The 13,229-nt window shown below is 42.5% G+C and overlaps 1 protein-coding gene and 1 long non-coding RNA gene across 4 annotated transcripts; both read left to right on the top strand.

Moving 5' to 3' along the window:
- The first annotated feature begins 243 nt into the window (after positions 1-243).
- Positions 244-7,515, top strand: Nabp1 (nucleic acid binding protein 1). 3 transcript variants are annotated; one of them, XM_059278077.1, is made up of 7 exons: positions 244-548; positions 1,112-1,250; positions 1,770-1,834; positions 3,995-4,066; positions 4,795-4,870; positions 5,661-5,709; positions 6,694-7,515. In XM_059278077.1, the coding sequence occupies exons 4-7, from the start codon at positions 4,005-4,007 to the stop codon at positions 6,861-6,863; spliced, it is 357 nt and encodes a 118-aa protein (XP_059134060.1). In that variant the 5' UTR covers positions 244-548; positions 1,112-1,250; positions 1,770-1,834; positions 3,995-4,004; the 3' UTR covers positions 6,864-7,515. The 3 variants fall into 3 exon arrangements, with proteins under 3 accessions (XP_059134060.1, XP_059134059.1, XP_059134058.1); XM_059278076.1 differs by lacking the exon at positions 1,770-1,834 and having other exon boundaries at positions 245-548; XM_059278075.1 differs by lacking the exons at positions 244-548; positions 1,770-1,834 and adding an exon at positions 591-880.
- A 398-nt stretch (positions 7,516-7,913) lies between these two features.
- Positions 7,914-12,171, top strand: LOC131923149 (uncharacterized). Its single transcript, XR_009382536.1, has 2 exons — positions 7,914-8,278; positions 9,054-12,171. It is a non-coding gene; the product is annotated as an uncharacterized LOC131923149 (long non-coding RNA).
- Positions 12,172-13,229: the final 1,058 nt, after the last annotated feature.

Genomic DNA, 13,229 nt, shown 5'->3' with positions numbered 1-13,229 from the left:
GTGTGGCCGAGCGCGGGTTGGAGGGCCGGGGGGCGGGGCTTTGCGCGGCGAGGGGGTGGGGCTAGAGGAGAGGGTGTGGCCGAGCGCGGGTTGGAAGCCCGGGGGGCGGGGTTTGCGCGGATGGGGGCGGAGCTAGAGAGGCCGCGCTGGGCCGCGGCGCTCCGTTCCGCCCCGAGGGGCGGGCCTCGTGGGCGTGGCGACGTCGCGTGACGCCATAAAGGGCGGGACGAGGTTTAGTAGCCCCTACTCGGGGCCGCAGTCGGGAGTCGCCGCTGGGGGACGCGGGCTGCGCGGTTGCTGTGCTGCTGCTCTGCGGCCGTCGTTTTGCAGTCACGGTCTCTTTCCCGGAGCCTGGGACGGAGGGGTCGCGCGCGCGAGTGCGTGCGTGCGTGCGTCCGTGCGTGCGTGCGAGGGACAGCGAGACTCGGGCAGGGCCGTCCCCGCTGCTCTTAGACCCTTAGCCGCGCAGGCGGCGGTCCGCACGCACCCTCGTCGGCTCGCCGCCCACACGGTGTGCCGAGCGCGTCGTCTTTTTGATTTTGGAACTTGTGAGCGTCTTTTTTTTTTCCCCCCTCCTCCTCTCCTCCAATTTTTTTTTCTTTCTTTCTTTTGGCTTGGTGCCTCCAGGGCTGGTCTCCCCGGCCCCTGAAATAACCGCTTCCTGACCCCGGTCGCCAGCCCCGCCCCAGGTTGCCCACCTTCCCCCAGGCTCTGCCCCTGGCCCCGGAGGGTGGGAAGCTTTGCCCAGCGGGTCTCCGCAGCCGCAGCGTAGCCAGCACCTGCCTCAGTATGTTTGGGGTCAACGACCCTCCTCTTTTCATAAAAGACATTAAGGCCGGACTGAAAAACTTAAATGTCGTCTTTATTGTCCTGGAGATAGGTAAGTGGGGTCCGCAGCCCGCCCCACACCCTCGAGCGCTCGGACCTCTTCCCCGCCCCGCGCCCCCACGTGCTCCCGGCCAACCTAGCCCGGACTCGGCTCCTAGCCCGGGACAGAAGCCAGGCATGTAGCGTGCCCTAGGAGGGTGAGACAGCTGCCCTGAACGGACTCGTTATCTAACATATCCTCTCCCTCCCTCCCTCCCTCCCTTTGATTTTTAAATCTTCACAGGACGCGTGACCAAAACCAAAGACGGCCATGAAGTGAGGTCCTGTAAAGTAGCTGATAAAACGGGAAGCATCACTATTTCTGTGTGGGATGAGATTGGAGGGCTCATACAGACAGGGGATATTATTCGGCTGACCAGAGGGTAGGTGTGCATAGATTGGGGGTAGGTGTGGGGTTCGCCGACTTAAGGGCGTCCTGCCAAGTTTTGAGTCACCTGGCTCTTCCGTGGGCAGCTTCAAGAAGCTCTGAGCTGTTGGGGTGGGCCGAATTGGCAGCAGCTCACCCTTTGCAGCTAAGAGTGTTTCAGGTAGGAAGTTCACTTCTCCCCTCCAGTTTTAAAGGTTAGTTATATTTTTTAAAATAATGCATGGGAGTCAGTGAGCCTTTTCAGTAGGCTGATAGGACCGCAGTACCTTTATAATCAGCCCGTGCATTCGATATAATGACTTCCACTTCCTTTTTTAGTGCCTTGAGACCCTGTCAACGCTGTTTGCACTCATCATTTAGGTGGTGTGGACATAAACTGAGCAGCTGGGGAGTTTTGCCCTTTCCTTCACCTTCGTTTTGGAAAGTGTCTCCTATATTCCAGGTTGTTTTTGAACTTTTGAGATGCCCGGGAGAATGAGCTTGAACCTCTGACCTTCCTGCCTCCACTTCCCAGGTGGTGAGATTACAGGCATGTACCCAAATGTCCTGAGGATGAGCCAGAGGCCTCCCACGTGCCAGGCAAGCATTCAGCCCTCAGAGGCCCAGCTTGAATTTAACATTTTTCTGTGGTCACGTTTGTACTCAGAAAAGATAAAGACAGTGTCTCGGATACACATTCATTCTTGAAAATGATTTCTTCTGTAAGATCAGTGTTTCCCAAACCCCCAAATCCACAGAAAGTGGCAGGAAGGGCATCTGATAGGCAGAAAGGGCATCTGATACATGGAGAACATCTTTAGTTGGCAAACTGTTGGCCATAGAGATGGAGCATTGTTTTTCATCAACTTTTGAAGTTTTTACCAAATGTTAGTCTTAAGAAAAGGCCAGAGAAGGATCTTAGAAATGTGGAAGCTTATGTGATTAGGAGAATTGTAGTAATTTTATTGGTAAGTACCAGAAAAATAGTTGGCAATTGATGTTGGCTAAGACTCAGAGAAGTGAAGTATTTAGTCCTCTGGACAGGAGTTCTTTGATACTGTTGTACAGACTTACAACATTTTCAGGAAGTGAGGTAAAGTATCATCAAAGCAGGAAGTAAGAGTCAGGAGTTAGACATCTTATTCTCAAACACTGAGTCATATTGCAACACTAAATTACATCTTCTTCTGCAAAAGAGAATTCCTCCTTTGGAGGCTATGGTGAGGACTTTAGCAATAATAATAATAATAGTACGTATTATAAGCCAGTACGTATTATTGGTAGTTGTACAAAGAAACATTGAAAAAACAGACGGTCTGATTTTACTAAGCTGACTAATTTGTGTTTTCCTTAGATTTAATGTCATACACATTTAAAATTGTTCAGAGTAAACAGTTGGTTCCATTATGTTGATACTTTTGAAAAGTTGCAAAATTTGGGAAGGCCAGCAAGGCAAGAGGAAGATTAGTGATCCTTTTTTTTTCCTTTTTATTTTTTGCTCCTTGATAAAGTTGTGCTAAATTTTGAGGAGCTTGGAAACTGTCTGCAGAAGTTGTAGTAAAACTTCTGTCTTCCATGACCATGTCAGTGAGTGTGAAAGAAAATACTAGTGTGTTAAATTCTCATCCCTGTGGCTGGAAGGCAGTACAGATGCTGAATTTCTGGTATCAGAAGCTCCTTCTTAGAATGCACTTGAACTCTTCTCTTTCTCTGGGTGTTTCCCTCCCTCCTGGCCTCCTTAACTAAGCTGCACACCGGTCTTTAGAGCACAAAAATCGTGTGCTTTCCTCTAACTGTGCAATGTAGAGAATTTTACAGATGTTCCTTCTGTTGAAATTAGGTGTCTGTGTTTTAAAATAATTTTAATTGTCGGCCAACAGTTCACTGAGAAGGTATAACATTTTTTCTAAAAAATAGTTTGGAGAGCTTTAACGAATGAAACCAGCTCTTCACTGACAGAAAGCAGCTCCCCCTTTGTTAACCACTGATGCATTTAGGAACAGCAGTGCATGCTTTCCCAGAACACCACTCCTCTCCCCTCAGTCTCCTCTCTGAGGCTGGCCTCTAATTTGAGTTTTTCCTGTTCAGCCTTCTCAGTGCTGGGACTCCAAATGCCTGTCACCGTGTCCGGTCAAGTTTTTCTCAAGTTAGGCATAGGAGCCCATGCCTGACGTCCCAGTTCCTCCTGAGGCTGAGACAGGAAGATGGCAAGGTTGAGGGCTAATTGGCTACTGAGCAAGTTCAAGACCAGCCTGGGCAACTTCCGGAGATGCCTAAATGCAAGGCTTAGAAACAAGATCCAGTAACATAGTGGCTGAGTGCTTGCCTAGTTCAAGGAAGGCCTGGGTTTAGTCTCCAGCAGTGCTCAAAGTTTTTTTTCCTAGGGTTATGATTTAGATGATTATGTCATAATGTGGCGGTAGAATTTTCTTTGTGTAATTTCTTTCTTTTTTTTTTTTTTTGGTTTTTCGAGACAGGGTTTCTCTGTGTAGCTTTGGGGCCTGTCCTGGAACTCACTCTGTAGACCAGCCTGGCCTCGAACTCACAGAGATCCGCCTGCCTCTGCCTCCCGAGTGCTGGGATTAAAGGCGTGCGCCACTGCCGCCCGGTGTGTAATTTCTTATTAGAGTTACATGGACTATATTTGACTTGACATGGTGGGTAAATGGGTTGGTTTGCAGTTCTACCTAATACAGAAATACACTGAAAATCTAATAGAGTTATACATTCTTCTGAAAACCTGATTTATTTTCCTTCTAGGTATGCGTCAATGTGGAAAGGATGCCTGACACTTTATACTGGAAGAGGTGGTGAACTTCAAAAAATTGGGGAGTAAGTATTAAGATATATTTTGTATGATTAAGTTTCAAATATGTCTGCAGAATAAACAGTAAGTATAAGCTATAAACCGCTTACTTGGCCTTTGGAAACTTGGTTTCATGCTGTAAGTTGGTAACTGGTTTAAACACTGTCAGTACTCAGAGCTGCGTTGAGCAGCCCCAGTGGGGCCCTTTAGAGTCAGTGTTATGAAACGTCTTTGGGTCAGGATTACAGGGTCTGGCTAGCTGGATGGTCTTGTATACAGAGATGCTACAGTAATGGAGGTCAGCTAGGTGAGGAACCACAGGAAGTTCTCATTTTACTCATGGCTATTCCTTGTCAGGGTCAGTTTAAGATTTTCCCAAGCTGGATCTAGTTTCTTTTTAGAGTTGAAGAGCTAAGAAAATGCTTATGTGTGAACAGGGTACCAAGTGTGTTGTCAATTACAAGAAGCCCTGGGAGGAAGTGGTGGCTTGCTAGCCAATTATCTGTCTTAATCATCTAGAATTTATTCTTTACCTTCGATTATCTTTGCAGATTCATAGTGATCAAAAGAGGGATTTGATGAGAATCAAATAGTTGGGTGTTAATATGGGATGTAGTTATTTAGGAAGTTTTTATTACAGATGAATTGAATTAGCATGCTACTGTTAAGGTAGTTCTTTGACACCTAAGGTTTTCATTTTTGTAGGTTAAGGAGGTTATACAAAAAAATCATTTAACTTGTCCTTTACTTTCAGATTTTGTATGGTGTATTCAGAAGTGCCAAATTTCAGTGAGCCAAACCCAGATTATAGAGGGCAGCAGAACAAAGGGGTAATTAATCCAGATACATGGTATATTTTTATGATTGGGTTAAGTTGACTCTTTACTGTAATTCTGTCAGTAGGCCAAACCTCTGATGTCCAAAGTGTAATGAAAAGAACTGTAAGACGATGTTGAGGACTGGGGATATAGTGCAACTGATGGACTGCTTGCCTAGCATGCATGAAGTCCTGGGCTCAGCCCCAGTGCTTCCTAAGACTGGCGTGGTGGTGCATGCCTGAAGTCCTGTTTCTCAGGGGGTTGGAGGTGGGAGGAAAGGAGTTCAAAGCCATCCTTGGCTACATAGCGAGTGTGAGGCCAACTTGGGGTATATGAGACCCTGTCTCAAAAGAAAAAAATCTTTAAGTAACCTTTATTACATAGGTCCTGTGAGTCTGTATATACTTTGTGACAATAGATATATGTGCTGTTTAGTATTTTGCAGAGTAGAGGTACTATCAGGGTGTAATAAAAGCTATTAAGAGTCTTGGGGAAGATTTCTGAATGCTTTAACATTGAACGGACTTAGACAAATCTTTAAATATTGTTGAAAATCTTTTTTGGTTTTTTTCGAGACAGGGTTTCTCTGTGTAGCTTTGTGCCTTTCCTGGAACTCACTTGGTAGCCCAGGCTGGCCTCAAACTCACAGAGATCCGCCTGGCTCTGCCTCCCGAGTGCTGGGATTAAAGGCGTGCGCCACCACTGCCTGATGAAAATCATTTTTTAAAGCCTTAAAATTTAAAAATTATTTTATACGTGAGTTAATTCTGTCTTCATTTGTCTAACTTAAAACTTCTTTCAGGTACACAATGAGAAGGATAAAGTGAGTGCCAGTACATATGGGCCAGTGGGTAAGACTTTTTCCCTATTTGTGCTGACATGTAAACATTACGAGAATGATGAAAAATGTAAAGAAAAACAATCTCATTAGGTATAATTTAGTGTTAAACGGGAACTCCAATAGACAAGGATACTCAAATAAATGATTTTGTAAAACTTGGAGATACTTGTCCAGGCCAATGTATTGAGCACATTCTGTATTTAAACACTGGGGCCCATTATGCTGAACATTGATTAGTAAGAAGACTAATTTTGGTAACCCTCTGATGAGATCTTTTATTTTTTTATTTTTGCAAATGTGTATGATGTAGTGGTTATTTATAATATATGCAGAATCACTGGCTGTTTTGGCATATTGGAACCTGTCCAGACAAATGATGCTGTAGAGAAGCAGTCGGTGACTATTTTAACATTCCTGGTGTTCTTTGTTGTGTTTTAAAAGAGTAGCCTGTCTTCTCAGACCTCACCAGTGGTCCTTGGAGACCTAATAAAAGTCTTTTGTCTTTAAGTAACTGAGGATATATATGTCTTTGAGATGCATCTTTCTGTGGTTGTTAGGGTAGCCAAAGACTTGTAACCAACTCACATTGTGGAAAATCTGTATGCCAATAGTTTGATTGCATCAAAACATTAATTGTATTTGAGTCACACAGCAATACTCAAACATCTCTCTGCTCCCTCCTTTTTTTACAGTATAGGCAATTAATGTTTTTTTTTTTAATACTCTGTTCCTAATTTTATTGCTCAAGTTAGATTTTCTTTCTATTCATTCAGTACCAAGGTGATGTATTTGGTAATAACACTGTTGAAGAGAGTCCTAGAGCCCACCTCTTTTTTCATTATAGAATAAAGGTGCTTGTTTTCCATAATATATATAAGCCTTTACAGTGTGTGTAGGAGCTTTAAATGATTGTTTCTGTAGCATAATATAGACTACTTCTGAAAATGGTGATTTTTTTTTTTTTTTTTTTTTTTTTTTTGTATTCTTATCTTAGGAAATGGTGTTCAGACTGGCCCTGAGTCAAGGGGATATCATCTTCCATATAGTGGTAGAAGCAATGTCCGGGAACCCATCAGTCCACAGCTACCAGGAGCTCGTTGTAGTCAAACAGTCATGACCACAATAAGTAATGCCAGGGATCCGAGGAGAGCCTTTAAAAGATGACCTAAGCCAAAGAGACACGTGTAGTCTTTAAACTACATGCCCTACTTGAACACTTAGTGCACTTTTATTTATCGTTAACTGTGAAAAGTTTGTCTCTTACGGGTTTCCTTTTACATTGTTGGTTTGTTAAGAAGAATGGTTGATTTTTATTGCAAAAGTTAAGCTGCTCAGTTACATCCTATTGAAGAATAGGAACTCTGAAAGCAGGAACATTTATTTTTAGAGCAAGAACTTACTGGGTATCACTTGAAAACCTGTCCCTGTTTCAAGGGTGAGTTACTTAAGACACCAGCTTTATGGCCTCTGGATCTTCTGCATACTCTGTGATGTTTGCCATAACATTTCATGGGAAATGTTCTTCTGTCTTAACTGGGATGTTGCCACCTGAAGCGATAGCCCCCGAGCCCGAAGCCTGGCCAGTGCGATGGTACTTCGAGTGTCTGTTCCCGGGATGACTGGCTTGCTAGAGTGACCGCACTGCCATTCAGGTTGTCCAAGAACAAAATCGTCCTAAATCTTGTTTAATTACCAGAAAACCAGATTCCTTATCAGAATTATGGAATAAAATGTGTAATATAACAAGTCATTTTTAGGCGAAAACTGTTCAAGATAATGCTCTTAACATCTGTTAAAAACGTTGAAGAAAAATTTACAGTGGAGTCCTTGAATGTTTTATTTTTGAAACAACCATGTTAAATATTAGTGTGATTGGAGGGAGTTGCAATACCACAGTGGACAGTGATCTCATTAGTACTAGTTGTAGTAATTTTGAGACTCGGTCTTACTCTGTAGCCCTGGCTGGGCTGGAACTTGTCATGTACACCAGAGGGGTCTCTGTCTCCTAGATGCTGGGGTTAAAGTTGTGCACTGCCATACCAAGATGATCAGATTATTAAAAAAAAAAAAAACCAAAAACTTGTGGTAGATAAATATTGTAGCAAATGCAATTCAGATTGAATTTTTATAGCCATGTGACTACTTGTTCCAGGTCGTCAGATAGAAGGAAAAAGGCTGGGGTAGGTACTGCCTTTCTTCTGGAGGAGGGTGTGTGTGTGTGTGTGTGTGCGCGCGCGCGCGCGCTTTAGTTTCTGAACACATCACATAGCCTTATTAGCAAAAGATAAATGGCGCAAGAAGTATATACCTCAGTTAGAAATTAGGGTGGGGTTTGTGTGTCCTGGTACTTCTGTTTACTGTAGTGGTGGGTAATTGGTAGATATTTTCATTGTTAGTTTGTCTCTTTAAATATTACCTCCTGAGTAAATACCTTGCTTTGCTGACGGCATAGCCACCAACTCTGCTCTTTCCCTAAGCATGGAAAGTCCAGTCGAGTTCACTGAAGCTGAGTCAGCTTCAGCCTGGCTGCTCCCCAGCTCTGTACCTGCCATTTCTCCTCACCTCACACTGTACAATAAGTAAGTTTCTATTTGAATTCTGTAGCATTTGGATATAATCTGTGACAGATTTTGTTCTAATTCCGTTTAACAGTTTGTCAGTTTGCACTGTATTAGGCTCCGTGTGGAGATTATTACAACATTTGAGAAATTGCAGGGAATTTACTTAGGTTTATAGGTGTAGTGCTTTGATATTATAGATAATTGGTCATTTGTTCATACATTAATAATTATAGCTAATTTGGTTTTGTAATTTATGATTTTTTTTTGTTTGCATTACTGAATGCCTCAAAAAAGTTATCTAAGAGTTAAATAACTTGTGTTTTGTGATTACAGATGTTTTAAATAAAAATAAATGACAAACTAATGTTGAAATTTTAAGAGGTAGGAAAACAGTGCTTTTATTTATGGGAGGTATGGTGTTTAAAGGTAATTTCTAAAGAAAGGATTTGAACTTTGGCAGATTTAAGTATGGTAAGGTGTGGATCACTGGGCTTCCATTTTCTTCTCACCCATGATGCTAGGGAGGTCGTGATTAGGAAAAGGAGCAGTGGTACTCCTTTGAGGAGTTAGGACTTTGACATAGGGAATAACAATAAGTTCTGATAAATGATCAGTCAAGTCTTGTGGTATGGTCAAAATGTTAATAGAGGAAATAGTGTGGAAGTATCAATGTGCTTTAAGGTACTGAGATTAAGTAGAACATGGTCTAAGATTTTACTTATGACTGAAGTTTATCTCAGGTATTTAACATGTTTTGTGGTTTGATTTATTAACAAGTTTCTTTTTTCTTAAGGAAAACTTGCAAAACCAAAGCAAAGTGCCATCCAAACAGTAATGACTAATTGCCTTCCCAGTCTGCTTGGATACCACTCATCAAGACCTTATGGAAGAAAGTGTCAACCTTCCTCCTCTCTGCCTTCAACTGTCAACGTTGACACAAATTTCAGCAAAAACCATGTAGTGTAGAAATGCATTTCTAGGTTTGGGTCCCCATTATTGTCTCTGGGAAGAGTTCTGGAGTGGAGCAACAACGTATGATCAGGCCAGCTTGTCCCTTTTGTCTGGCCAGGTGTTTGGGGAGTTGCCACAGGGTAGAAGGAGGAAGTCCAAACGGCCAAAGCCTGAAGTTTGCCTTCCCAGAAGCGTTTAAACACCCAGGTTTTCCTATACTCTACCAACTCTGTTTGGCTTTTCCTCCATAGTCTTAGTAACTTGGTGTTAAAACTTGAAGAGTGATTAGTTTGAAAGCATAGTTTGCAGGTTAACTAGCCCTTTATATTTTTAAATTATATACAGAGATTATATATTGAGATTATATACAGAATAGTCTAGTGCAGTAGTCCAAAGGAGCATCACAGTTGCTAGTTTCCATTTGCGGAGGGATCCGACCCGTCAGTACAGTTGCTGAAATGCTTCCCTTCTTGGGTATCATTACCTTAATGGCTGTTGGCTTGAAGCCATTTTAGGCTGTGTGTGACTCGACTCTAGTGATGACTGAGAGGCATTGGAAGCGACAGAACATGTTCCCAAACAGATATGTGCCAAGCTCTAACCCCTCTGAGCTCCCTCGCCTTCCTGTTTGTTTAATGCCCAGTTTTTACTTCCCTGTCTTTCACCTGCTGAAAGTCTGATCATTTTTAGTAGACAAGGACCATATGGTTCCAATCATTCTCTAGTACAGGGATGGGATGAGGAGGTTTGGGGCAGAGAGATTGGCTAGTGAGATCCTTGGTGCTGAGGCTCTAGATGTTGATTTTAAGTGGGAGTGATTAACAGCCCCACAGTTCACAAAGTAGTTTTAATGATTAACACTCAGGTATGCTTCTGACATCGAATTGTGACCTTTGAAAGTAGCACCATCACTGACGTATGACACCCCAAGGGAGAAGCTAGAAAATGGTTTGCTAGGTGTATTGAAGTGCTTTAGATGCATCAAAGTTTTGCTTTATTGGAAATATGCTAGAAGGCTATAGCCAAATTATTCCGGGTTTCTGAATGAACAAAGACCACAGACACAAAATCAAGTCCATTAAGTTACTAATAAGCATTTTTCCACACTAACATTAGACCTGAAAATACTGCCAAGAAATTTTTCTTCCATTATGAGGTGTTCAGTGTAATATTTAACATTTCAGCCAGTAGGTGTTTAAGCCATTTGAAGAGTCAAGATATATAATCCAAAGTGTTACAGTGTTCCCTGAGCATTGAGAGCGAAGCCACAGTTCATTGCGGACCTGTAGTTAGATCCACAGACATAATGACGCGCACTGGAGGGCTACTGCATGCTTTAAAGAGCCTGTGCTTAACCATCCATTTCCAGCTAAATTAAAGATCATTGTATTCAAAATCCCCATTTGGATTCAAGCCAGGCTAGCTTTCTTGTTCACAGACTTGACTATGGAGTAACCTTGAATACATGTTCAGCAAGTCTAGTTTTCGATAACATACATGAAGCTTTTCAGAAGTATGGATTGCCCCTCTGACCTGGAAGGAAACTTAGGCCAGAAAGACCTGCATCAAACACTTTGGAGATCTCTTGTTCTTGCCATCTCCCTTTCACAGTGAGATAGCTTGATTTTTAGAATTGTGTATGCTTTCTTGGTTCCTTTTCTATAAATCTAGAACACAGAAATTGTATTAAAAAGGGAAAATGTATTTAGAAGGGTGTTTCTCAAGAGCACAGAATTACTGGCTGAGGCAAGTGTTTCTGAATAGAGATAATTGGGCCCTCTACATAGAAATGCTAGAAAATTAAATTAGGTTCAAAGAGAATCAAATTACACCAAAGCTGAGATAAGGTCTCTGCTGAGAAGAGGTTTTACTGTGGCCCAGGTTAGCCTAGAGACGTCCAACCTAAGGGCAGAATTCTACAGAGGAGTAGCGTGGGCTCACTGACCTATATATCCAGTTAAAACCAGCTTTCCCACCTGACCATTAGGTTAAAACTTGAAAGTACGTTTTGGGCTTAGCTCAGAAAGTGGATATGGCATCTGGTACTTCTGTCATTCAACTCAATATGAAAAAAGTTTAAAGCAGTCCTGGAGGTAGTGGTATCACAGAATGCACAGGGCACACTGTCTCCACCTTCAGATCTCAATCAAATTCCCACGGGAGTCTGAAATGTTCAACCCTAAGGAAGACTTCTGACCAGCCTGGACACTTGAACAAAAATGGTCAGCATGAGAGCCACCTGCTGGTAATTACTGTGCAGTTTCTGTGGACGAATCTGCTTTAGCTTAAGGTGGAGAAGAGGGTCCCTTATACCATAGGATGATTCTTATCTGATTTATGAAGGAAATACATGACATTGAGAGGTGGTCATAGTAAAACAGGCAATGGAGAAATTCCCTTATTTAAGCACATCAAATATTTAACTGCCCCAAGAGATGTAGAAGACAGGACTGCCAAGGCCGTTTTTCGAGATTTTGTATGATTGTCTTTTGCCTGTATGTTTAGATGTGCGCCATATGTGTGCCCATTACCTGTGGAGGACAGAAGAGGGCGTCAGAATTGGAGTTAGAGATGGTTGGTAGCTGCCATTTGGGTGCTGAGAACTGAACTCAGGCATTCTCCAAGAGCAGCAAGTACTTTTCACCAGTTAGTCTTCTCTCCAGCCTGTACTGGCAAGTCAGACTGTATTTGTCAGGATTAGTGACAACTGCTACAAAAGATGGGTTTGGTGAAAACGAAGTAGAGCATGACGTTGCTCCTAGGAACTATTCTGTTATAAACCAGTGCTACTTTATGTGAAGTGGCTGGCGCTATTCTTGCAGTTATATGAACTTTGCATATCAAAACAGATGTCAGAATGTCAAGGGAAAACATGGTTTGGGGCTGAAGAGATCTTGATTTGAGTCCTGTATCTGCTATTTATCAACAACATGACATGACATTGGAGCTGTCTAGCCCTATTTGAAGAATCTAAGACTGTACAAAGCATCTCCATATCCAAGACTCAACAAATATTAAACCCTTCATGGCCACTGGATGTAAGGCAAATGCTTTCATTCCTCTACACCATTTGGGAAGAATTCAGAAAAATCCAACTGAATATTAAGAAATTTATATGAATTTAAAAAAATTGGAGTGGGTCCCATGCAACCCAGACCGTCTTGGAGCCCCTGCTCTTCCTGCCTGCACCTCCCAAGTATGAACCACCGTTCTCGGCTCCAATTAAAAACCTTTAGTTCCAAGTTTTTGCACATTTCCCTGGTAGAGGAAAGCACGTTACTGATCTGCTGTGACAGCACATAGATACGGTTTGGCTTTGATCACAAAGATCTGACCCACTGGTCAAATGGACCATGCTTCATTCTCCTTTGCCTAAGAGGCTCCTGGACCTGCCTAGGAAAGTGTAGTAGGGGAGGGACTTTTTGTGGCTGAATGTTTGGCTAGAGGACAAGAGCAGGGGCTCGGGTAAGCAGCAGAAACACTAGAAGGCATTCCTGCCTAGATGTTGTGATTGCTGTGCATTCTGCACATAGCCATTTATGATAACTAATGTTGAATTTTATAGGTACCTGTATTCACCACCTGAATTTTGTATTAGCATCTAACTTTCCATTTATCCATCACAGCCATTCCATCTGGATCCACTTCAAACAGCATATTTTTCTTGATATTCCAACATGAGTATTCATCGGAATTTTCAAGGTTTAGTGTAAAATTTATATACAATGAAATGCACCTATTTTAGGTGAACTTCATGGTTTTTTTAAGAAGTGCCTTACCATGCTCCAAAACCCCACCAAAATTCAGAACATTGTCACCCCTCTAGAAATTTCTCTGTCATGCTTCTCAATGCCATATGAAACCAATGTTCTCTACTAGCCATCAAGTTAAAAAAATTTTTTTTTTCAGTGTAAAGGGATTTATGGTTTTAGATTCCTACCTGGCAGCCCAATCCCTTGGGGCAGACAGTGCTGAGCTGGAGACTAAGCTAGAGGACCTGCTTAGGACTGATGGAGGG

This window comes from Peromyscus eremicus, chromosome 13 (assembly GCF_949786415.1).
Source record: "Peromyscus eremicus chromosome 13, PerEre_H2_v1, whole genome shotgun sequence".
In the NCBI taxonomy this organism is placed as follows: domain Eukaryota; kingdom Metazoa; phylum Chordata; class Mammalia; order Rodentia; family Cricetidae; genus Peromyscus; species Peromyscus eremicus.
Note: the sequence above shows the minus strand (reverse complement) of the source record. Positions and strands in the feature narration are given on the sequence as shown.

Excerpts from the sequence above, each read along its gene's own strand:
- Nabp1 (XM_059278075.1), top strand. The coding sequence starts at position 790 with ATGTTTGGGGTCAACGACCCTCCTCTTTTCATAAAAGACATTAAGGCC. Across the intron at positions 881-1,111 it reads CTTTATTGTCCTGGAGATAG|GACGCGTGACCAAAACCAAA; the intron begins GTAAGTGGGGTC and ends AAATCTTCACAG. Across the intron at positions 4,067-4,794 it reads GAACTTCAAAAAATTGGGGA|ATTTTGTATGGTGTATTCAG; the intron begins GTAAGTATTAAG and ends CTTTACTTTCAG.